Source organism: Centropristis striata, chromosome 3, assembly GCF_030273125.1.
Source record: "Centropristis striata isolate RG_2023a ecotype Rhode Island chromosome 3, C.striata_1.0, whole genome shotgun sequence".
Taxonomy (NCBI): Eukaryota; Metazoa; Chordata; class Actinopteri; order Perciformes; family Serranidae; genus Centropristis; species Centropristis striata.
The window spans coordinates 16,798,550-16,822,733 of NC_081519.1; the positions used below are offsets into that span (position 1 = coordinate 16,798,550).

Below are 24,184 nucleotides of genomic sequence, written 5' to 3' on the forward strand. Positions count from 1 at the left end.
AGTTACTTTCCACCATTGCTACCTGCCTCTTCTAACTTATACATATCAGTTAAGAGTCCTCCTTCAGACACTGTATGAGGATTAAAGGGATAATTTGTGCATTATTATACAAAACTTGGTACAATTATTGTCAATGCCCTCCTGAGGATAACCCTTTAAGGTTTTATTGATCGGCCCCTAGGTGGCACTGTGGTGGCAGTCTAATTTCATATTTGGTACCGTGGCCACACTATAAGACTTAAGGCAATGAAATTCATAGGGGTGGTATAGACTGGCCCCTGTAACGCACACACCCCAATGGCAGCATGCCCTGACACGCGTGTACTGCGAGGGCCCGTTCAGTACTGCTTGCAGTCCAGTTATTATTATTATTATTATTATTTCTATTATTATTATTATTATTATTATTATTATTATCTATGTAGTGGGTCAATTCTGCCAGATTGTACTGATGCTGATGTGTTTTGTTTTCATAACATCATATGTGAGTGAGTGGCCATGACAAGAGGACAAAATGCACTTGATGACAGTTATTGATATATTAAGTATATTAACTGTTCATTACTTTAATTTATTCTGTATTTTGCCAGATTATGGTATTCTGGGGTCGTGATGATGGGGCCCTTGAATATTGTTGCCCAGGGTACAGCAAAGTGTTAATCTGGCCCTGGTTGCATGCAGAGGAGGAGAAACTCGTGCACTAATTATTCTGAAAGTAGCCAAAACTGCGAGGAAGCCCCCGGGCCATCTGTGTGTGACACGTGACCAGACGTCAAACAAAGCAACAGGCTGAAACTTTAGTCACTAACTAAGGAGAGAAACGGGCTGCGAAGGCACTCTATGAGAGGTAAAGTAAACTCAGACGTTGTGTAGTAATGTTATGAGCTTGTCAGTCTCTGAAGCTTTGAAAGTTACAGGTTTACCACAGCAGAGACGCTGAATCAATGATTTCAGTCATTCTCCACATGTGAAGTTTCTCCGACTCCGTGTTGAGCTGTAACAGAGACAACCACGAGGCTTTCTGTTTATTAAAAACGCTTGTGTTGCCACGTTGCCCCCCGCGTATTCATAATAATAGTACTTTTTATTCGTACATTTGTTTTATCTTTAAAGGTAACGAAGACACAAAAACAAAAGTGAGATAAAGTTTAAACAAAATTGGTATTAAAAAACAGCTAAAACTACTAAGGACAGTAATAGCAATAACAGCAAGAACAATCTCTGTAACAATATGTGTATAAATGTTAAACTACAAACTATTACGATGAGTGAAAACAAGAAAACAGAAACAACAATATCCACATGAAAGAATAATGAGGGACAAACGGATCACAGATCAAAGGCAGATTTAAATCGGTGGGTTTTGAGGGCGGCAATTATTGTATTACTACAGTAGTTTAATAATATACCTACTTAACGAAGTTGATAGATCATTTAGAAGAGAGGTGAGACATGATACTGTTTTACTTTTGTTTTTTTCCCAGAGCTGTAGTCTCATTAGTTAGCTTGTGATTTCAGTGCATTGAAACATTTCCGCTGCCTACACATTCACATGTTTGAGGTTGACTTCTCTTGTGTCGTAGATTTGTTAGTTTTGCTAGTTTTGGGAGGAAAGGCTTGTTAGGACAAAGCGGTACTCCCGCAGTAAAGTATTTGCTTTAGTTTTACTTTGACAGTTTGACAGTCTTCCTGGCTCACTATATGCTTACTACTCAGCAGATACAGGGGTCATTCTATAGTTTGGGGTACATTTCACGTCCATGGATGGTATTTACAAGTATTTGTTAAAAGATCACTTCTTCCGTATTAACAACTGAAGTTTCGTCTGTAGACGAAACTTCAGTTGTTAATACGGCATTTATAAGACGGATGTTAAACTTTACTCAACATTGTGAGGCTTATTAATAAGGCACGCGGTCACATGGTAGCTCTGTATTCGCCGTTAGCGCCTCAACAACACACAACTTCTGAATTTAACGGTGCAGGGAGTAATTGTGACCATATGAATGACTGTTGTTTTTTTTTTTTTTCACATTTAGGAGCTATTTAACCGAAGAGCTTGTCATATCATCATTGGAAAATAATTGCGAGGTCAGTTAGGGCTGTGTTTACAAAGTTAGCGTTACTTTGATTTGCTTGTCATACAGTAGGCTATTAGTCCATGTGTTAAAATACCTTAATTTGGAAGTTATATGTTCAGTCTTTTATTTTGAAACGTGGCTACTCATTTGCTGAAATCATTCACAGACAGTGTATTTTATATAAAAACATTAATTCTACATTACTATAGGACTGCCATTATTAAGTGAAGCATTATTGATATGCACTTAGTCTTTTTTTTAAAGTCACAACACTGATATTGTTGAATATTGACAATTCACACATCTTTTTTATTTTCAACTCTGAAGGATCATGGCCCCTGCTCCAGCAGAAGAGTTGGGCTACAAACCCTTGGATGGCGGTTGGGGCTGGATGGTGGTGGTTGGGGCCCACATTTCCATTGGATTTGCATACTCCACGCCTAAAGTCCTCTCCATTTTCTTCAAAGAGATCCAGGCAGATTTGGGAGCTAGCTACAGTGAAATAGCATGGATCTCCTCTATCATGCTAGCTGTCATGTATGCAGGCGGTGAGTTGATTAAATCAGTATCTGTTTTATTGATTCGCACATATGAAAAAAATAATCACTGTTATCAGTAGTGACCAAATTTGCAGTTGCTTTACAACTTTAGAAGAAAGGTAGGTACATGTAACTCCCTGTGGGTTTTTTGTAGTGAATGAGTACACATTCCTGCCAGTACTTTAACAATATTCCACTGATCAACAAGTGGTAAGTTATGGCAGAATTTGTAGTAATGCACCAGCAAAGGCAAGATAGATAGATAGATAGATAGATAGATACTTTATTAATCCCTTTGTGCAGTTTCCTCAGGGAAATTCTGACTGCTGGCTAGTAAATGTATGCTGTGTACCAAATTGCATACTTTTAGTATGCATTGCAGCTGCTCATAAAGTACAGTATGTACTGTTGCATGCAATATGCATACAGTTGGGACATACTACTTATTCTTACCCCCTGAACTTTGATCCGCTTGCTCATACATGCCTTGCAGAGGATTGTGGGCCAAAATAGCCAAAATCATGCTGGCTTGTAAACTGCAAATTTGACTAAATGCAGGAGGACATCATGATGTTTTTGGCATACTGTATTTGACATACGTGTGTATATATATATCTTTTTCCGGTATACTAAATCATATGGTGGAATGGCTTTTGGAAGGCACCTATAGATGTAAAAATGTTTCGTCAGGAAGGAGATGCACTTGACTTGTTTGTTAGACCTCAACCATAAACACAGTAGCCCTCATTTATCAAACGAGCGTTCAACAGAAAGTGAGCGTAAAGTGGGCGCACAATCATTTCTGCTGTTAAAGTTCATTTCTTGCAGAACAGATGAGAGGAGAGTAAAATCCTTTTGAGTATTTATTTAAGACAATAATGAAAGAGTGAGCATGTACATGGACCTTCTCTGTTCAGAAATCACAGGCTGTTAAGCAGTTAGCTGTAACCACCTCCCAGAAAAGGATACCTAACTTACTTTTACACAGAGTTTTATAATATGAATGTGTGATTTATCCTACACAACTATCTGATTGGTCAAAACCGTTGGGGCAGCACCATCGTTTAGACTCGGCCGGCCCATTACGTTGGCACACAGGCTAGTCCTAGCCTCTTGATGCTTCAGCTTCCGGACACCGACCTGGGGAAGGAATAAAGCTAACAGCACACTTTTGTATCTTGTCTAGTGTTCATCAGTGTCTATCTCCACCTGGGCCCGTGGCCTTGAATTGGAGCACAAAGAGTGCTTTAGTTTTTTATCTGCTTTCACTCAAATAATGTGGCGATGTGCAAAGCATTATCAGTATGTCCTTTCTGTTGATACTCCTTATTTCTGTGTGCTGTGTCTGGCACAGCAGCATTTTTACTAAAGGTTAATGCAGTTTATTGCTATTTTTTATTAATCTCTAACACTACGCAAGGCTCGGCATTTATCAATTTGGATGTGAGCGGAGGGTACGATCAGATCTCACGTCTGCTCTCAGCTCGTCTACGCAAATTTGAGTCAGCGTGAAGTCCACATGTCTGAGATGGAGCACTGTTATTAGAATGTTGTATCAATGCCTGGAGCTGACCAAAGCATGTTTAGGCTATATGATTTATCACTAAAACCTGATTAAAAATAAATACACCCTGCGAAGGTGAAATTCAAAACAAGCGTAATGTAAATACCACGCCCTAATATATACCTGATTCAGAAGGCTCGCCCTGAGAGTTTACCAGAATATTAGCCAAAGCTATTAAATGTTGTTGTCTTCTGTTATTTACCGTTATCCTGCTCGGACACCAGAGCGTCAGCGTCTCCTCCACTGCAGGTGCTGCCCGAATAGAAACATTTCCAATCAGCACTGCCACACACTCCTCTGTCTGGGACAGAATTCTTACTAAATGTAAAGAAGTGAGTAATATCTCTCCACCATAAAAATTACAATAATTGGATATTACATAGGCTATTAGGCTTTATATATTACGATTTATAAATGAAATATTCCAACCTCACCAGGAGTTGAATGGTCTGCTACTCTGCTGACAGCTGCACTGATTTCGTTCCTTTTCACTTTTTATGCTGCCAAACAAAACCAGTTTGTTCTGTTGCAGCTGTTGGACATCAGCGTTTCACTTTCTGCTTCTGAAAAATTCCTCTTCTTTTGGAATTAAAACTTATTTTAAAACTTTGTTTACCTCCTGGCTGCAACCAAAAAGCTGTGAAAACTTTTAAATTTAAAATATTCACCAAACTTGGTTGAGTTTAAAACTATAAGTACTTTTATTTCATAAACCTCCGTTGCTACGTATTTCTGTAATATGTCTATATCGCCACTGTTGTTATTTGTATCGGTGCACAAAGCTGACTTTAAAAAAAAAAGAAAAGGAAAAAATGCTCTTTTTGGCTGTATTGCGCCCTTCTGAATCGGGTATATATTAGGGCGTGGTATTTACATTACGCTTGTTTTGAGCCGCCACATTTATCAACAGCCGATCATTCTTACGCTGGGGGAGAGATACGATCGTTTGATAAATTACATGTGAACCCTGTCATAAGACGAAATATGGGTTCAGATCTGCGCTGGTTTCTACGCTCGTTTGATAAATGAGGGCCAATGCGCTTATTGTCAATAATGTTACAGCATTTATATTTATTACTGTATATATATTTAATTATTTTAACTAGATTTGCCCCCAAATACAGTGCTGTTCACTCACCGAGCCACATTTGATGTTTCCTTTTGGAATTCCGTGTCATGTGAGGTCATGCACCCTGAAGCCATCACAGGGTCTATAGCCAACACCTCTAAATCAATAAATACATTGACTAGAGAATGCCTTTATGTAAGCCTGTAAATAAGAGCCTGCAGGTTAACCAGGCTGAGCAATTTTTTTCTCTTGGTCTTTTTGTATTGGATTGGATTGTGTTCCCTTAGGGCTGTTACGCACCACGATGTCCTCCAAGGACTAGCACTAATAATGATCTGCTGATCAAACACTCCTTAAACTGTACTGTACTGTACTGAAACTAACAACCAGCTGACTGAGGACATGCACTCCTGTTTGAGAGGGAATAAGAAGTTGTGTTGTGTTTCTTTACTCATCAATTGGCCAAGTTATTCCCCGTTTTGTAGCAAATGAAAAACTTCATAAGTTGTTTTGCCTCTGTCTTCTCTATAAAGAAAACAACTCTTGTGCTTTTGGACCAAATAGATAATTGACGAATTGACTTCACATGAGTTACAGCACCCACTTAAATAGTGTTAGGCTGCCTAATAACAGGAATGATGTTAGCATGTGCTTCTCACCTGACTTAAATTTAACTATCTACACTGACACAGTTTACTTTGAGTCATTTATAAGTAGTTTTGCTTTCTCTCTCAGACATTCAAGTCCAATATAAAGGTTCCCACAGAATGTATGAAAGTAATTTAATGTGAAATGATCTAAGACCCTAAAGAAAGAGTTTTGTTGAGATGGGAACATGGTTTGATGTGAGAAGAAGTTCTCCCTTTCTTACAGTAACATCACTTTTAACTGCTCAAAGTGTGAAACCACACAACCTGTAATAGCACTGTCAGGCTAGACAACACTAGACAACAGCATCCAGGCTTCTCTTCTTCTTACAAAGTGGTTCTCGATGCTTTTGGTTTTTGACCTTTTAACTGCTTGTCCTTTTAACAAGTCCTCGTCACAAGTTGAACCTGCTATGAGCTGTGAGCTGTTTAACCAAACAGTGATCTGAGCCTGAAGGAAGAAGTCTAAGTTGTTTGATGCACAGTGTATTTTGCCTCTTCTGGTTCTAATCTGATCCCGATTCTTTATTTTAGCAACATGGTAGCATTGGTAGACAAAATTTTCAGTGGCCAGGAAGGAGGCAGTAGACTTTTATTTATCTGCCAAAAAAACCTGAATAGCATTACTTCTAGCTTTATATAAAGGATACTTTTGATGGTTTAGTTGTTGTATCTTTGCAAAATTTTCAACCACATTTTAATAGAAGGTTTGTGTGATGAGTTGGATTTGGGGCCAAACAATAAAATATTACCTGGCCCTAACCAGAAATCTAAAATTGCTTTACAACAGTGGAGTGGCATACTTTGGAGAACTCATTGGATAACTGCATGAGACAAAACATTTGACACAATAAAACTCTTGTGGAGGTTTACTATGAATTTAGCAGTAGATGCTTTCAAGGTTACAGGACAACAGGGTGTGTGACTCACCTGCACTCAACCCAGAGAGGCCTAACTGGTGAAATATTCCCCTCCACTGTGGCTCAGGCACAGGGCTTTATCATATTGTCCTTGGCAAGGCTTCAGCAATGTCACCCAGTGGAGAAGAGAGACAGGGGGAATATATCAGAGGAAGGTTCAGCACACTTGGGTCTGACACCAGTTCCCCATGGGAGAGACATGACAGCCTTTTCAGAGAACCTCTGACTCAAGGAGTCCGAATGATAAAGTTATAATGGAAGTAGAAATGGTGGTAGTGAGGGAGATGCCCTATTGTGACACAGCTACAGTGAGAGAGATGATCTATCTCTGACCCCCGCAGGCACCTGGTTAACTGTATAAACAGCAGGATGGATATTTTTATTGCCTGTACTATAGTTAAAGTGGTACAGTAGGTACAGTTGTTGAGGACAAGTCTGTACAGCTTAGCGGAAAAGCGAGAAAGAACATTAAAAAAAATGTAAGAAAACCCTTCATTGCAGCTTAGTTATGATTAATTTGTATGTTTGCGTAAATGCATATAATCAGTAATACATTTTGTGTACAGTTAAGTACATTAGTGCACTCAAGGATTTTTTTCGAGGTACATATCAGATCACAGATAGTCATGAATGGACATTAGCTTATTAAGTCAGTCCTTTACTCCCAGCAGGTTGACACCTTGTCAGACAGAAGTAAACCGCATAAAAATTGTAAGTGCTGCTTTACAGAAAAGCAGAAAAATGTCTTATTAATTGTCTAATCAATTGATGATTGTTAAAAAAATAAAGATGCACTAAGCTGTTTAAAAAAATGTTTTATTGTAGGATAAACCAAAAAAGGCATTGCTGTTTATCTTATACATTGCAACTTGAATCAACCACTTTGCCTAATTGGGGCCTTGATTACTTAAAAATAAATTATCAGTTATTTAATGTTTTGTTTTCAGGCAAAAGTGTCAAACATTTTCTGTTTCCAGCCTATAAATTATGCAGATTTACAGTTTTTCTTCATACTATGTAATAGTAAACTGAATATCTTTGGACTATTAGTCACTCAAGGTACAGGAAGACACCAGGTTGTTCTTAGGAAATTGTGACTTTGTTGAATTATGATTTTTCACAATTTTTGGACATTTTACATACAGATAATAAAGAACTAACTGAGAATATGAGCAGATTAATTGATAATCAAAATAAGCTTATTTGCAGCCCTGTATCTACAGTGTATTGTTTGTAGAAGAATACTGGCTGATTTTACTTGAGCCTGATGACATTAGTGACAATTAGTGTGACATGCTTAGAGGAGAAGCAAAAGCATGGGAAATGACATGTTCTGTTGTTGATGGTCCAAACTTTGTTTAATGTGGTTTTAAATGTTTTGTATTGGTAGGTTGGAATTATTGAATAATTTGTTTATATCAGTATGGGAACTATTGTGTTGGAAACATTCAAACTATAACAATACTTTTATGATTAGCTATGTATCTGCATTTAGAAATTCACATGACATAAAAAATGTTGTCATAAAAATCGTTGTTTAAACAATCATAGATATACAAATATCCACTTTGAAGGCAATTCAGAACAGTTTTGTTCACCCCAGAACATATTTTCCTTTTAAGTGTAAATGTTCCCTGCTGCACTGAGAAATTAATCATCTGCCATGGTAAACATGCTCGTGAAGACAGTAGGTGTTTGCCAAACATGTAATCCTCTTACGGCTCACTGGGCTGTTTTCAATTATCAACATCCACACAGAAGCACTTCCCAACACTTAATTGAAAAGCTGCTGCATGTTAAGGTTTCAACAATCATGGCAGCCTATACGTTAGTTTGATTGATTCTCCCCCCATGTTTCTATATGAATTAAGTAAAATAAATGTATATATTTGATTGGTCTTTATCACAAGGAGAAAAAAAAGTTTTCATTATGACATGTTGCAGAAAGACTCGTGGTGCAATGTCACTCTTTCAGGCAAGGTTATGAATGAAGGGAAGAGTGACAGCATATAAAAGGCTGTTTAATTGCTGATTGATCACAGAGTGTAGCATTTTACATTATATGGGGGGAGTATAATGACTCACAGTGGACGCAAAAGTTTGGAGGTGTTCCATCATCCGCTGTGATGTCCTTTTGTCCTTGGTTATGACCGAGAATGAGAACTGGTGCTACTGTGTGAACCCTTGATAAATAGCAGCAGGTAAGCTAATTACTAACTACTAACTGTTAATATTAAGCTGTGACATGTGATGTTTCTAAATCACTCTCTTTGTTTTTCTCTTTATCTTCCTCCTCGTCTTTGCAGGACCAGTGAGCAGCGTGTTGGTCAATCGCTTTGGAAGCCGGCCAATAGTCATACTGGGTGGACTGATGTGTGGGGTCTCTATGATCACTGCTTCTTTTGGGAGCTCCATTGTTTACCTCTACCTTTGCATTGGCATCATTGGAGGTACAGTACTTGGATGTTTATTTTATTTTTTTACATCATCTTGTGATTGATTTTACCTGGTGCATAATACCCTCTAGGTAATTAGTTGATCACTGCCCAAAGCTAAGACAAGGTACCAATGCATTTGCAATTGAACAAGCCAACTAAATACATTCGCAAAGGAGCTTATGTTTTGGTCAAAACTACTGTCCCGATTTTCATGTAATTTGGTGGAAGGGTGTAGCATGGGCCAAGAAAGAACACATTAAACTCTGGAGCGGATCCAAATTACAGGGAGGATAAACAAATTATTTTTCAGCTTTTGTGCTGCATTCATGCTCTTGCCTCACAGCAAGAGGGTCGCCGCTTTGACTCCGGCCTGCAGCTCTTCTTTATGGTGTTTACATGTTCTCACCATGTCAGCGTGGGTTCTCTCTGGGTACTCAGGCTTCCTCCCTCAGTCCAAAAACATCAGCAGCTTTGGTTTAACTGGTAACTCTAAATTGCCGCAGGTGTGAATGAGAGTGTGAATGGTTGTCTGTCTCCATGTGTCTGCCCTGTAATATTCTGGAGATCTGTCCAGGGTGTACCCCGCCTCTGGCCCATGTCAGCTGGGGTCAGCTCCATCCCCCAGCAAGTTCTGATTAGCAGTTAAAGATAATGGATGTATTTATAGATATGCTGCATTCATGTGGTCATCTGAGTAATTGGAAAAATTTGCTCCTGACTGGCTCATCTGATCCATTTAATTTGTGGTAGAGAAAGTCTGCATCTTTTCATATTCTTTCAGAATCACATGGTTGCCAGATCTGCATCTCTGGACTGGGCTGCCATGCTGATTGTTGGAGCCCAGGGCATCGGTCCCAGCTCCTGGGGTGCAGTTAGAGCACCAAGGGGACCAGAACCAGGACGGTAATTAAGACAGAACCGTCCCCGATCCCAGAGAGCATGGTCTTCCGTGGCCCTCTGTACTCTCCCGTAGGCTCCGATCATGGTTGTCACATGGGGGCTCCGTGCCACCCTGCGAGGCTCATTACCCTGCCAAGGACTGCTGTGAAGGATTAATAGGCCCAGCAAGTGGCTGGGCCATGTGTGGTGCCCGGGGGCATGTGTGTGCCCTGCTCTGCTCCCCTGTGCCCTGGCGCACCTAGCAGATCTAGCAGACACGCTGACATATGCTTACACACATGCTTACACAAATACACACATTGGCAAAAAGATGAAAACCACCACAGAGTCAGTGAATGGCTTTGAGTAAGTACTTATGCTTTGTGCATACAACTCCTAGCCCAGATTTTAAATTGAATTGATTGTCCTTCTTTGTTGTCCCTCTTTATCATTTTCGGAGTCATTTTTGAAGCAGTGAACAATCCAGGTCAACTTATTAGTCATTATCCAAGGTTGTAGAAAAAATGAAATGGCAAAAAAAACTGAAGAGGATGGTGCATTGTTTTGAAAAGTCCTTCTGCTTATCTGAGAGCCAGTGAAGAAGAGTTTTTTTTTTTTGTTAGCGCAGAAACCAGGGGTTCAAATCCCCAGTGGCTATACCTCTGGCTTGGGCAGTGTCTGCTAATCGGAAGCTGGTGAGGTTTTGTGTCCTTTTCACGGCACTATGAGTCCTAGTTGGTTAGGGCATCTACCAGAGAAGGGGTGGACCACACAATTATTCCTCTAAGAGTAAATTAAATCAAATGAACCAGTCAGAACCAGAACCAGTCAGATGTTAACAGAAGTTACTTTTATTTCACCTAAAGCTAACTGAATTCGTTTTAACAACACATTACATTTCACTACTTTTTTTCTTTTAATTGCTGTTTCACTTCATGACTTAAGAATTGAGATGAAGTTGTTATGTAACGCTGACAGTAGTAATTCAATTATATTTAATTACATATGTTTGGTATTTTTTTATTTCAATAGCAATGCAAAACAATGTTGATATGATGATAATATTCATTAATGTTGCTGATATTAACACGCACGCACACACACACAAACACACACAGAACCAGAGGAGAGACAATTAAATTGACATTGGAAAGGGAGAATATAGCACCTGAACTATCTACTTTTAGCCCTTCATCTTGGTAGAAAATAATGTGCTATTAAATTGAATATTTTGGGGTAAAGAGACAAGCAAGTGAATGTATCACCCAGGCTCTCTAATTTATTTCTACTTAAATGGAGAAATTATTTCTGAAATAATTCCAGCATTCTGTAATGAGATTTCAGCCAGCACAAGTGAAATGAGATGGAACCTTAATGAGCACCAAGCAGTATCAGTCTTGATTTAATTTAGCGAGCACCCTTTGGAGTTCAGGAAGGCTGTCTCCTTTTTTTTCTTCTTCTTCTCATTTAAATTAACTTTACTGAGACATACAACACATTTAAGAAACCTTGTGTATACAAAGTTAGCCTATAATTACAAACACACCGGGGGGCGAAGAAAATGTAATCAAATGTTAAAATAAATATCTTGTCTTTATCTATATCTTTTTTGGGTACATTCAGTTAAAGATGAAATGTATCGTTTGACATGGACAGTCAAAAATGTGGATTTCTGAATATAAAATTAATTCAAAAATAATGAGCAAATTAATAAAACTGAAATTTCTGTCGTATTCATTGAAACCAAAAAAATACATTTTTGCAAAGTAATATAAAATGAGGCTAGATATGATCAGCAATCAGTTGTGAGAATTTACTCTACAAGGTTTTCTTTCTGAGGGTTTTAAAATGTGACTGTTTTTTTCTCACAGGTTGCGGACTCTCCTTAAATCTCAATGCATCTCTCACCATGATCAGCAAGTATTTCCTAGCCAAGCGTCCTTTAGCTAACGGATTAGCAATGGCCGGGAGTCCAGTGTTTCTGTGTGTCATGGCCCCTGTCAACCAGTATCTACTGCACAAGTTTGGCTGGAGAGGAAGTCTCCTCATCCTCGGGGGTCTGATGTTCAACTGCTGCGTTGCGGGGGCCCTCATGAGGCCTGTCGCTGCATCCTGTAAGCCATCTTGTTCACCACAGAAGAAGATGGAGGAAGAGGCAAACACTACGCTAAAAGACAGTTGTATGAACAGTGCTAAGAAGTTCTTGGATTTGAGCTTTTTCAAGGACAGAGGCTTCGTCATCTACCTCATTGGGAACATGCTGTTTATCTTCGGCGCCTATGGGCCCATTGTGTTCCTGCCAGCCTATGCCATTAGCCTGGGCGTAGAGGAGTACTCCGCCGCCTATCTGCTCTCCATTATGGGCTTTGTGGACATGTTTGTTCGGCCTGGCACCGGCCTGATAGCCAACAGCAAATGGATCAGGCCCAGAATCCAGTACTTCTTCAGCTTTGCCGTTGTTTTCAACGGCACGTGCCACTTACTGAGCACTCTGATCGAGACCTACCCCTTCCTAGTGGCCTATGCTGTGTTTTTTGGCATTAGTTTCGGCATGGTTTTCGCCCTGATTTTCGAATGTCTCATGGACCTGATGGGAAATCAGCGATTCCCCAGTGCTGTTGGACTGGTCACCATCATCGAGTGCTTCCCCATGCTACTGGGACCACCTGCTGCAGGTAACAATGCACACTAACCATAAACTAATCAGTTTAAAGACAGGACAGAATCAGTCTGACTCACTGGGAAAAAAACACTTTTTCATGTATTTCTGGATTGTTGAATGTGATAAGCCAGGCACAGACACAAGTATGTACTTGCAGCCCACTTTAGATTGTCTTATGCTGATCCTTTCTGCAACTGTAGGGCCAAGAGGATGTGAATATTGCACACATGCACACACAAAAGCTCTATTGTTACAGCAGAAATAAATAGCCAGTTTGGTGCAAGGTCCTTTGTAAATAATGCAGCGCACTTAGTTACAGCAAAGAGAAACTCTCCCTTTGTGTTTATATCTCTGTCTTAGTCACAAGCTGTGCATTGTGTTGCAGTAGAGCTCAGTTGCCTGCTAGGGAGTCATTACTGTAAAACAGAGCAGGATTATCACTGGTGAGTGGGACTGTTTGGGTGTGCATAAAAAAGTAGCTATTAGTCATGGTCATTTACTGCCGTAAAAAAAACGACTCATTGCTCAAGCTTGTATGTATGCTATAGGATTTCGCCTCCGTTATGTAAAATATGAAACATTTAGAACTTAAGCATATGTATCTAAAGCTTTACGCTCCTTTCGTTTTCATGAGATTATTTCCTGTTTTTACATAGATATTTAAAGGCATCTGCACCAAACATCACCTTACCGTGAAGAAAGTAATTAAGACAATATTCATTTATATAAGTTAGTTAGTGGGGATTAATATAATGGGTCAGACTCGCTTTATTTATTTGTATACCTCAGCATCAACCTACAAGCTGAGCTCTTTTTGCCTACCAGGTCATCATAGACAAGAAAAATACCTTTTCATCTGATGACTTACAGTACGTCTCCTTCGTTCTTCTGTCTGTGATGGGGCTTTAAATTGAAGTGTTGGCCAGCCACCTTCATGGTCTAAAAAGGTGTGTAATCTGAAGGATATTGTTTACCCTCTCCGCTTCCTTGCCATGGCAAGATTAGTGCACTTTTGAAAACTCTCACTATAAACACTCTTTGCTCCCTTCAGTAAAAACAGAAGCATGGCACCTAATGATAGTGACTGCCTCTGAAAATGGAGACATCAGAGAATATTGTTTTAAGTTATCAATAGAACAAAAGCTTCAGAGTCTGTAACAGCTGCAAGTGGCTGATAGAAAATAGGTTCTTCTGGCATGTACATTTTTTAATGCTTTCTCCTTTGTTAGGAAATAACGAAAAATCATCACTTTGGTGGACAGGGGTGTAACAAACTGCGCAAAAAGTGGAAGTGCCATGCCCACAGTGTCATTGCATTTTCAAAGTTAGGAGCCCCTGTAACGAAACAGTTGATCAATTATTAGAGTTTTTATATATATATATATAAACTCTATATATATGTAGAATACAAATATATATATATATGTATGTATATATATATATATATATATATATATATATATATATATGTATATGTATGTATATATATATATATATTACAGTTATAGACAATCAGCAACTATTTTGATTATCAATTTTTCAAGTAAAAATACCAAATGTCCCCCACGTCCAGCTTTCCTGTTGGGAATTTGCTGTTTTTCATCGTCTTCGTCAGTTTTACACTGGATTCGTCAACTTGGGCTCTGGAAAACTGTGCCACACATATTTCAGTTTCCACCCTCAAGCTCATTACCTTGCATGAACCACATGCAGCAAACAGTAACTTTCTCAATCATAATGCTTGTATTAGGCAAGTGATGTTGTTCTTATAACTGTCAGACACAGAAAAAACTGTTGATGATGATTGATTAAATGATTAAAGCTCTTATTTACTGCTCAGTTTGTGCACCAACCAATATTTCTAAGCTCACTTGGAGAGGCCTGTTTAGTACCCCACAAAATACACTGAGGACATGCAAGACTGTAGCTGTACATGACTTTATCCGCTGTTCATATTGGGACACTGACAAACTTTCCTTCTGCCTCCAACCTGAGTTTTAATGAGGTGGAAATTTACGGGCCCCCCAGTTTGTCTGGTGCAACCCTGTTCTGAGGCGCTCATTTAATAGGGTAAATAAGTGCCTCCCTGCACGTCTAGCATTCTCCTCCAGAGGGCACAATCGTTATGTCTCCCCTAACTAGTCCGCTTGTTACTGCACCCCCAAACCTCCAGGTCAATCCAATTAGGAGGAAGTGAGGTAAGTGGGTGTAATTAGCCTTTTGCTTTGGGTGTTTAATGATGCTCAGTTCAAACTCTCATTGAAGTCCTGTACCTGGGCCATAATTAAGCTGTGAATACATTAAAAACAGAAAGAGGTGACCATGCCAGATGGACTTAATTACCGCTCAGCCAATCAAGGGCTGTCTTAATGAGGGTGATGGTCATTGTCGTACGCACACTAGATGAGTGCTATCAATCAGATGATACAGACCACATTGAGGTCCAAATACAAAGTGACCCCTGATAGTGTAGCACGGCACAGTACATGAATACACAAACATTATCATCATTGTTTGTCGTAGTTGGTAAGTTGGTAATTGGTGCACTTAAGAAGCAGACCAAGGAAAATTCCCTTTAATATAAAACATTTCGATAAGATACTATAACTTGCTATGCAGTAAAGGTACCTTCTGAGCTGATGAGTTTAACGTAGCCGGCCTGGCTAAAAAAACCTGATTCAGGTGCTAATGGTTTCTCTTAATCGGTTCTGTTCTTATGGTAAGATGCTGATGCTGAGAGAAAAGAAAAATATTTTTTTTTATCTCTTATCATAAATTTGTTAATAATTTAGTTAACCTGTGTGCCTCACTAAATAAGTTGTTCTGATGTCCTTAGAGGACAAAACATCATGAAAAACATTACAAAAATGTAATATTTTTCTGTATGCTTAATGCTATAATGATTTTTTTCCCCAGACAGGTAGATGATTAACAATATTTATTTTGATGCATTTAGATTTTTTTTTTTACAATGTACAATTGTTACATTATCGTAACAACTGTTAAAAAATAAATAAAAAATAAAAAATGTCACCTTCACAAATCTGCTAGAAAATTACTACATATTAATATAATTTTCACATAGTTAAATCTTTTAACTATTGATAACAACTCTCAAATATTAATTAATTTTCAGTTTGTTTACCAAATGCCCCTGTTGTTATGTGAATGTTACAGTATTTGTGGGATGAGTGTGGGATATGCCAGTGATAAACATAGTTGACTTGAATCCTTCTTGATTTTTTTTCTTTTGTGCGGCTTTAAAAAAATGCCTATAAAACTGCTATGACAATAATATTATTTTCCACTTTCACTGAGGAAAAATTCATTTTCAGAACTTTGACACTTTAAAAACCAGTTTGTTTACATAATGCCATTGTTAATTATTTATTTGAGAAACTGTATTTTCTGTATACTGAATGTGAGGGGGATTTTTGATTATTTTCACAGTCTGGGACATGTCAAGAATTTGCAGCAATATGGATCTGAATGCATTGCATCCAGTACTGCCGTGCTCCGTAATACAACACTTATAACCTTAGTGGAAACCAGTGAAATAGCATGCAATCGCCACACAAGGAACACATGACAAAAAGGTTCAATCTGGTTGAAAATACTATAAACTACAATTTAGCATGATTGCATGATTTGATGCTGTAATGGCCTTAGCATCATAAATTGTGCTTTTGATTGATTCCGAGTGTCTATATTTCCGAGTGTCCATGCGCAGTTTATTATACATAGGAGCTGAGGTTAAAAAAAAAAAAAAAACGCACCCTTGCCGAAATGAATGCCATATGAATTTATACTGCTAAAAATGTAAATGCCAAAATATCCCTTGTGATACACAAGGGTTAAGGACCATAAAGAGAAGGCGTTCCTTCTCAAAACGATTCAGATATTGAATCACTCTTCCATGGCTTTAATAAGACTACAAAATGGTATTAAGGAGGGATTGTAATATAGAGATGGACGGACAGACAGACCTTCGTACATGCTGAGACAGAGAGAAAGAGACACTCACACATCGATCCATGTCTGGAAGTGGGGGGTGGGGGTTCAGGGGTGCGGTTAAGACTCTGAAAACCTTGAGGCTTAAATCTGATCTAAACTACATTTGTCACTTTTCTGCAGACTTGGGCTCGATATTTATGGCTCTGAGAATGGGCCTCTCTTCTGATTCGTTTTGGTAGCAGCCATCCAAATTGCCTTCCCAGAGATGCAGGGAGAGCCAGGAAGGGTGTAATGGCCCTCTGTCATTTCCGACATGACTCTTCTCAAATTGGCCTGTGCTCACTCCCACACCCTCACACACAGCAGCCAAAGCTGAGCTTGGTCTTGCTCTTCACCTTCAAACTTGTAAACTGGTCAAATGAAGATACTATTCAGTGACATATTGTGTTTTGTCGTCATGGTGGACAACATTTCCAAGTGTGTTTTTGTTTGTTTGTTTCAGCTTGCCATAAAATGGGTACAACTGACCCTCGCTTGGTTTGGACATACTGTATAATATATTTTACCCCTTCTGCCTTTCTCCACACAGGGTTACTGGTGGACGTCTTTGGCGACTACAAATGCCTTTTCTTCATGTGTGGCTCAGTGATCCTGACCGGTGGGCTCTTTCTCTTCTTCATGAACATCTACAACTACTACATGCTGGAGAAGGAGAAGCCAGCAAAGGACAGAGAGCAGAACCAAACAAACGTAGAGAACCAGGACCAGGTCTCAGAGGCAGAGATGAAACAGATCCCTGAGGCAGCGATGGAACAAACTGAGCCTGAGGCCAAAGTAAAGAACGGAGCACAGAGTGATCTCAATGGTCAAAGCATTACAGAAGAAGAGGCTGTCATTGAAAGAGCCAATCCTCAAACTACAGAAAACAATGTATAAAAAAAATTGAATTATGGCTTTGCTCTGATTTTTAAAAAAAAATATGTCAAGACACGTGCCTCATTTATACCATGACTTATTCACAAAGTCTGTTTCCATTTCACTTTTATTTTTTTTTATTGATACACCAACTTTTTCTGATCTAAATTGAGTGTAAAAACCTTTATTCATATTTTTCAACACAATTTGCAAGAAATCGTAAATTGAAATAAATTTTTTTTTGCACTAATCGAAACTGCACATGAAACTGGAAACACACTCATTCATTCATTCCATCCATCAATCAACAGTCATATTTGATTAGCCAGTGAAAAGGATTAAGTAGCATCTTGCAGTAAATAAAGCTGGAGTGGCCTTCAGGTAAATGTGAACGGTCCTCTCCAATGTGTAGATATGAAAGGCTCATATACTATGGTAACAAAAACCCAACGATTCTTAGTTTCAGGTCATGACACCATAATGAAAACATAATTAGGAATATTTCATTTCTGCCTATTGATCCCCTTAAATCCTACACACTTCTCATTAAAACTAGATCAACCTTTTTCAGGGCGAGCTTAAGTCCCTGTTAGCCCTCCCTCCCGTTGCCATTGACGTTAACTAATTAGCTTTAGTTTTGTTAGTATTTCCTAACATATTTTTGAACTTTTTGCCCTGAGGATGGTGTTCAATTCCTCCTGATGTCTGTACCAAGTTTTAATGGCAATCTAAAAGTTGTAGAGAGACTTCACTCAAAGCCACAAGTATCAGCTACAAGGTGGTGTCAGAGAATCTTCAGTCATTAGGATTGCTCATCTGTGAATGACTTTTTATTAAATTTTACACCAATTATTTAAATAGATGTTAAGATATTTCAGTGAAATGCATACAGCCTAAATATATTGGAGTGAGTGTTTGCAGAAACGGTTAACTTTGTTCAAGATGTGAGAACACTTTCTTTTGTGATTCCTACTGTAGCTTTTCATTGCACAGTAATATACTCTGTCTATCAAATTTTTAATTGTTCTTGCAGTAATGTGCATAACCTCAGGAGACATGAGATATTTTGCACTTGCAGTGTTTACATGATAAAACTGGCAATTGGTTTCGCACATGAAATACTATAGCTGCCAGGAAAACACTTAAGTATTTAAAGTCGTTAATGCACAACCTGTAAGAAAACCTGTTACTGATTGTCATATTGACTTATGATCATTCTCTAAAGCAAATAATGCTGTCTTTTAAATTGTAAACCGTATTTATTGAATTTGAACGGTAATGCTGAAAGACGTTATAAACTGTGATGTGTGTTCCACAGTAATAATTGTGTGTTGACATTTAGCATTGGCATTTGCTATTTGGGTGAGAATGAATTTGCATGCACTGTAATTGAATCAATGCTGTGTGTTTTTGTGCATATGAGTAAATGTGTTTGTTGGAGAGAGTGAAAAAAAAGTGTATTGAAATGAATCCTAAATCTGTAAAGTATAGGGTTATATTTGGCAGACAGTGGGCCCCTGGGCATAGATGTGCAAAACGCAAAGCCATCTTCCCAACAAGACCCAGACTTTATAGTTGTTTAGCCTCTATTGTTGTTTTGTGTCTCTTTGAAGCTGGTATGCATCTAATTTGTTGTCTGTTATTAGTCATTTTGTGTGTCTTTGTAGTTATTTTGTGTCGCTTTGTAGTTGATTTGGTCTTTTTTATTCTTCTGTCTGTGGTTGTTTTGCCTTTTTTCTAGTTTTGTTTTGTACCTCTGTGTTCATGTTTTGTCACTTTGTTAGTGACATTTGTGTTAGTGACATGGTCTTTTCATTCTTTTTTCTGTGGTTGTTTTTTGTAATTGTTTTGTTTGTCATTATAGTTTGTTTTGTATCTCCGTGTTGTGTCTTTTGCGCCTCTTTGTGGTCATCTTGTTTTTCTTTGTGTTTTTCTTGCCCCCTTCATAGTGCCGTCCCGCAAATGTCCCGATATATTGCCGGAAAGGTCTGTGGCAGCTTTTCACCTTAGGGCGTTCATAGTAATCCCGCGAAGGTGTGATATTCATGCCTTTTCAAAGTGCAGCCCGGCGTAGCGGAACAAGGTGGAGTGTGACAGAGCAGCAGCAGTGCTGCACAGTAGCACAGTGCTAATAGGCTACACAGTTAGCTCTGTAGCAGTACATTATGTGCATATGTGTTGCAGCAGTATGTGTTCACTTAGCGACCTCCGTTTGTTTACAGCAACCACCGGACACTCTGCACAGTTAGCATGCTGGTTTGTTTACAATAAGTTGTGGATGCTGTGCACAGTGAGCGACGGCGGCTGCAGTAGTTGTGCTGCTGAACAGTGATTCGATGACTGTCGGACCAAGTGGGAGGTGTGTGTTAGACGTCACGCGATACGTCAAACATTCCGCCTTGCTGGGATGGCCCGTTCATACTGGTCCCGCTTCATACAGTCCCACCAATTTTCCGCCTCCCCGTCCCGGCATGAAACAGCACTATGAAAGGGGCCATTGTAGGTGTTTTGATGTGTCTCTCTGTAGTCATTCTGTTTCTTTGTGGTCATTTTGAGTCTCTTCCTGCTTGAGTAGTGGTGAAGGCCAGTGGGGCCCCTGAAACTTTGGGCAACTGGGCCTGTTTACATTAGGCTCATTCAATAATCCTTCCAGGTGATGGCAGCTTTTTGGATTCTGTGTTCCAAAGAATTTAATGAAAGCTTTAGTTTACTAGTACTCCATGTTATACACACATGTGGTATACCATAGATATTCTGGATAACACTATATTGTTAACCTTAATAAATCCCCCATGTATTCCAATGTGTGTTTTGTTTATATGTATTCTCATAGGTTTTTGTCATATCTCAGAATTGCGGCTCGCACCAGTAATGGCAGCCCTATTTGTTGATGATTTTGTTCTGCAAATGAGAACGAATAGTCCAGCCTCATTTCCTTCATCACTTACTGTACAGTTTTTACATCCCACATCCAAGCAGTGAGGTAAATGACACTCAGAAACGAGAGAAATGCCGTCAAATCAAGATCTACCACGCGGCTTCTCAATGTTGGTGGCCGTGTCCAATTTTTCACGACAATTAGAAGACTAGGGAACAAGTTTGGAAATGTCAGCAGCTTAAGGGCGTGAGCACCTAATGAAGCAAGGCCCGGGTGTTCCAGGCTAGTGCTCAGAGCTGCATGCAGCCTCACACACATCAGCAAATCAGTGGGCCAATAAATTAAAAATGCACGTGCAAACACACACACACACACACACACACATTGGTGCTATCTCCTGTCCCTTCACTGAGTATTAGGCAAGGTCTTTGGACATGACAAGGTGGAAAGGTACCCTAGAGACGAGGCAATGGGCGCTGTGACCGGAAATCTGTTTATCATTATTATATTTCCTCTCACCTCCTGTTCCCCTCTGGCCTGCTGACCCTGCTCGACAGCCTGCCCTCCCTGCAGTGTGTGTTCTCTGAACTACATGACCATTGTCCTCCATCCTCAATGGTAGAAAAAAAATATTCTGGGTCTCCAGAGGGTTTGGTGACAAGGCATTGCTAGTAGAAAAATACTGTGGAATAACAAAAAAATATGAATAACATGCCTTCAGGTAGTTTGATATTCTGCTTTGTTTTGTAGCGATTTCACAGTTGCTGCATTTTCATGTGTTAAAGTCAGCTCCTGATATTAAAGGAACACTTCACCCTTAAGATTACTTTGTATATCAGTTAAGAAGAAAAGATTTGACACAAGCCTCTATGAACTGAGAATGGCCAAAAATAGTAAATCCTTTATGAATTCAAGTAAATGGAGGCTGTGTTTAACAACAGCAAATGATATTAAAACATGTTTTAAACTCTCATGCAACTCGTGCAGTACAATCCAAGTCTCATATATTCCATTGCAGTCTCATGAGAAGGTGTACAAATAGCACATTGCTTTCCGAGACATTATGCATGTCTTGTCAATGCGTTTTACATTTTTTAAAATTTTGTGCTGTATTGAACATGTGACTGTCACATGACTGTGGTTATGTTTAGGCAGCAGAACTATTCAGTTAATTTCAGGAAACAAATTAACTTGGTTGAGTTAGGAAAGGACGTCTGTGTTATGTGTTGTGCAACATGACAAAATTGCAAAACAAAAATAACACATTAAAATCACTATCAAATATATGGAAGTAAATCTGTGTCATCGGAGTTTGAAATAAAAAAGACGTTGAATTTCTAGCACTGAATATTTATGCATTGAAATTATGAAGCTGAATGTTTTTCAACGTTAAAAATTCACATCATTGAAAAAAATTCAAACGCAAAAAATTCAACTGAATTTCAACTTCAAAAGCATTGTTAGTACAAAAGAAACGACAAAATAAATTGCCGTGTCATTCATACGCCATTTTGTGAAACTAAGGTATTCATTCAGACATGCGTAGTACTTCCAAATCAAATTTATTTTTGTGAAAATCATACTATTTAGTGAGACAGGCTTAGTGAGTATTAGTAAGTCTGTACCAGTCTGGATAAGCCTGTGCAAGCCTGAGATATTAGTGGAACTGAAATGGTAAGATTCTTATCTGCAACATCTGGATAAATGAGACTTTGTTTATGCTGCATGAGTTATTTGACAGTTTTTGTACATGTTTTGATATAGTTTTGCTGCTGTTAAATCTGGTCTCCATTTACTTAAATTGATTAAGGATTTACTACTTTATGACTGTTTTTAGGTTCTCTGCTCAACAGGGAGGCATGTAAGAATTCAAGTGAATAATTGATGTACAAATTCTCCTTTTAAGTATGAAGTATTCCTTTACAATGAGCCTCCTTGGTAGGGAAACTCTCCTTGCCTTTGGCAAACCCAGTATATTGGGTTTCAGAACATTGCTAAAGACACCTCTGTAGGATGAATTTAATTTAATTCCCATATAGCTTGAACACACTAAGTGGCATCCATATCTGCCAATTTAAAAAGTGAGTTCATAAACAGGAAGAGGAGCTGTGATTGAGTTTCTTACTCATCTCTTAATGAGGACTACAATTAGAATGTATCACCATGTACTAACTCTAATTGACAGCTCTCAGTTAACTGTCACTTCTCGTTAAACTAGTAGCCAACTTGGGAGTGCGTGATTGTAATTGGCTATCACTCTTCATGAAAACATTTTGTGTTAATCAGCATCTACATACATATATGCAGCGAGTGCGGACAAGAGACCGCTGCCTGCGTGTTGATTATCAGCCCTTCTCCTGACCTTTGGATCTGCTCGAATCAGATCTCAGTTGTTTACAATAGGTGGCTGACCTGATGAATCTGGAGTGGTCTTACACAAGCGAAGAGTCGGAGACAAGCGGGAGGGAAAGGATGTGCTCCCAGAGGGCTCAAAGAGCACTGGCATCTATCAACAGTAGAAATTGAATGGGATGTTTCAGAGCAGCAGAGATTAGATAGGCCCAGGGTGTTGAGCAAGCACAGGCTACCAATGTAATGCTTCCCTTGCCGGAGTGAGATCAAACTTACACACACACACACACACACACACACACACACACATACACACACACTGAGCATCCTACAGTGGCCTTTAGGTTTGAAGTACAGATCAGATGCTTTGTTATTTGCTCAGGGAATACACTGAGGGATTTGCTGGAGATGTGCTATTTCCACATTTGCCACGTCTTCATTAGAACATGTATATGTTCAATATCATGTGATTCCCATTGGAGTGCTAGTATTAACATCAGAGCGAAAGTTCATCAAAAAGGGCTTATGTAGTATGTTTCATCGAGCGCCATGGAAATGTCATGTCAACATGTTCCTATGAAGAAGCTGGTATTTGTTTTCCACCAATAAGAAGCTTAATTTACAAGACAGCAGAGATGGGGACTTGAGTCATTGTGACTCAGACTTGAGTTGAGACAAGTCACTGTTTTGATGACTTGCAACTTACTTGACTTGACAGAAAATGTCAAGTGTCTCCGAAATTTCTCATATTCATACTCATACTGACATATTCACAACAAGCTAATATCAGCTGATATCGGCCTGGACTTTTCATCAGTCCAGCTCTAGTAGTCTAGTTCCAGTTCAAACCTCTCCTGCACCATAATGCATCTCTCAGCTGGTGGTTCTTACCTACTGGCCGCTGAAGTGCAGCAAAGCGCTGAGATATGTCAATTCTTGCGTGAGCAGTAGCCTGGCTGTTCACACCACACTGGTCAACAAGCGATTCTGCTCCTCAGCTCTTTTGTAATCACACAGAGCTAATCTTTGTCTTCTGTCTCTGTCTGTCTGTTTGTCTGATAGTGTGTGTGTGTGTGTGTGTGTGTGTGTGTGTGTGTGTGTGTGTGTGTGTGTGTCTGTGTCTGTATGTGTGTGTGTGTGTGTGTGTGTGTGTGTGTGTGTGTGTGTGTGTGTGTGTGTGTGTGTGTGTGTGTGTGTTGGCAAGCACCACACCACAGGGTGCATATTTAATCGTTTATTAGAATCACAAAACCTATATAATATATTATATATGTTATATTTGTTTA

The 24,184-nt window shown here is 39.1% G+C and overlaps 1 protein-coding gene across 1 annotated transcript; it reads left to right on the plus strand.

Annotated features, from left to right (window-relative positions):
• The first annotated feature begins 2,071 nt into the window (after positions 1 to 2,071).
• Positions 2,072 to 20,440, plus strand: LOC131969178 (monocarboxylate transporter 2-like). The gene is made up of 5 exons (XM_059330354.1): positions 2,072 to 2,091; positions 2,409 to 2,629; positions 9,127 to 9,270; positions 12,009 to 12,812; positions 17,343 to 20,440. The coding sequence occupies exons 2-5, from the start codon at positions 2,413 to 2,415 to the stop codon at positions 17,687 to 17,689; spliced, it is 1,512 nt and encodes a 503-aa protein (XP_059186337.1). The 5' UTR covers positions 2,072 to 2,091; positions 2,409 to 2,412; the 3' UTR covers positions 17,690 to 20,440.
• Positions 20,441 to 24,184: the final 3,744 nt, after the last annotated feature.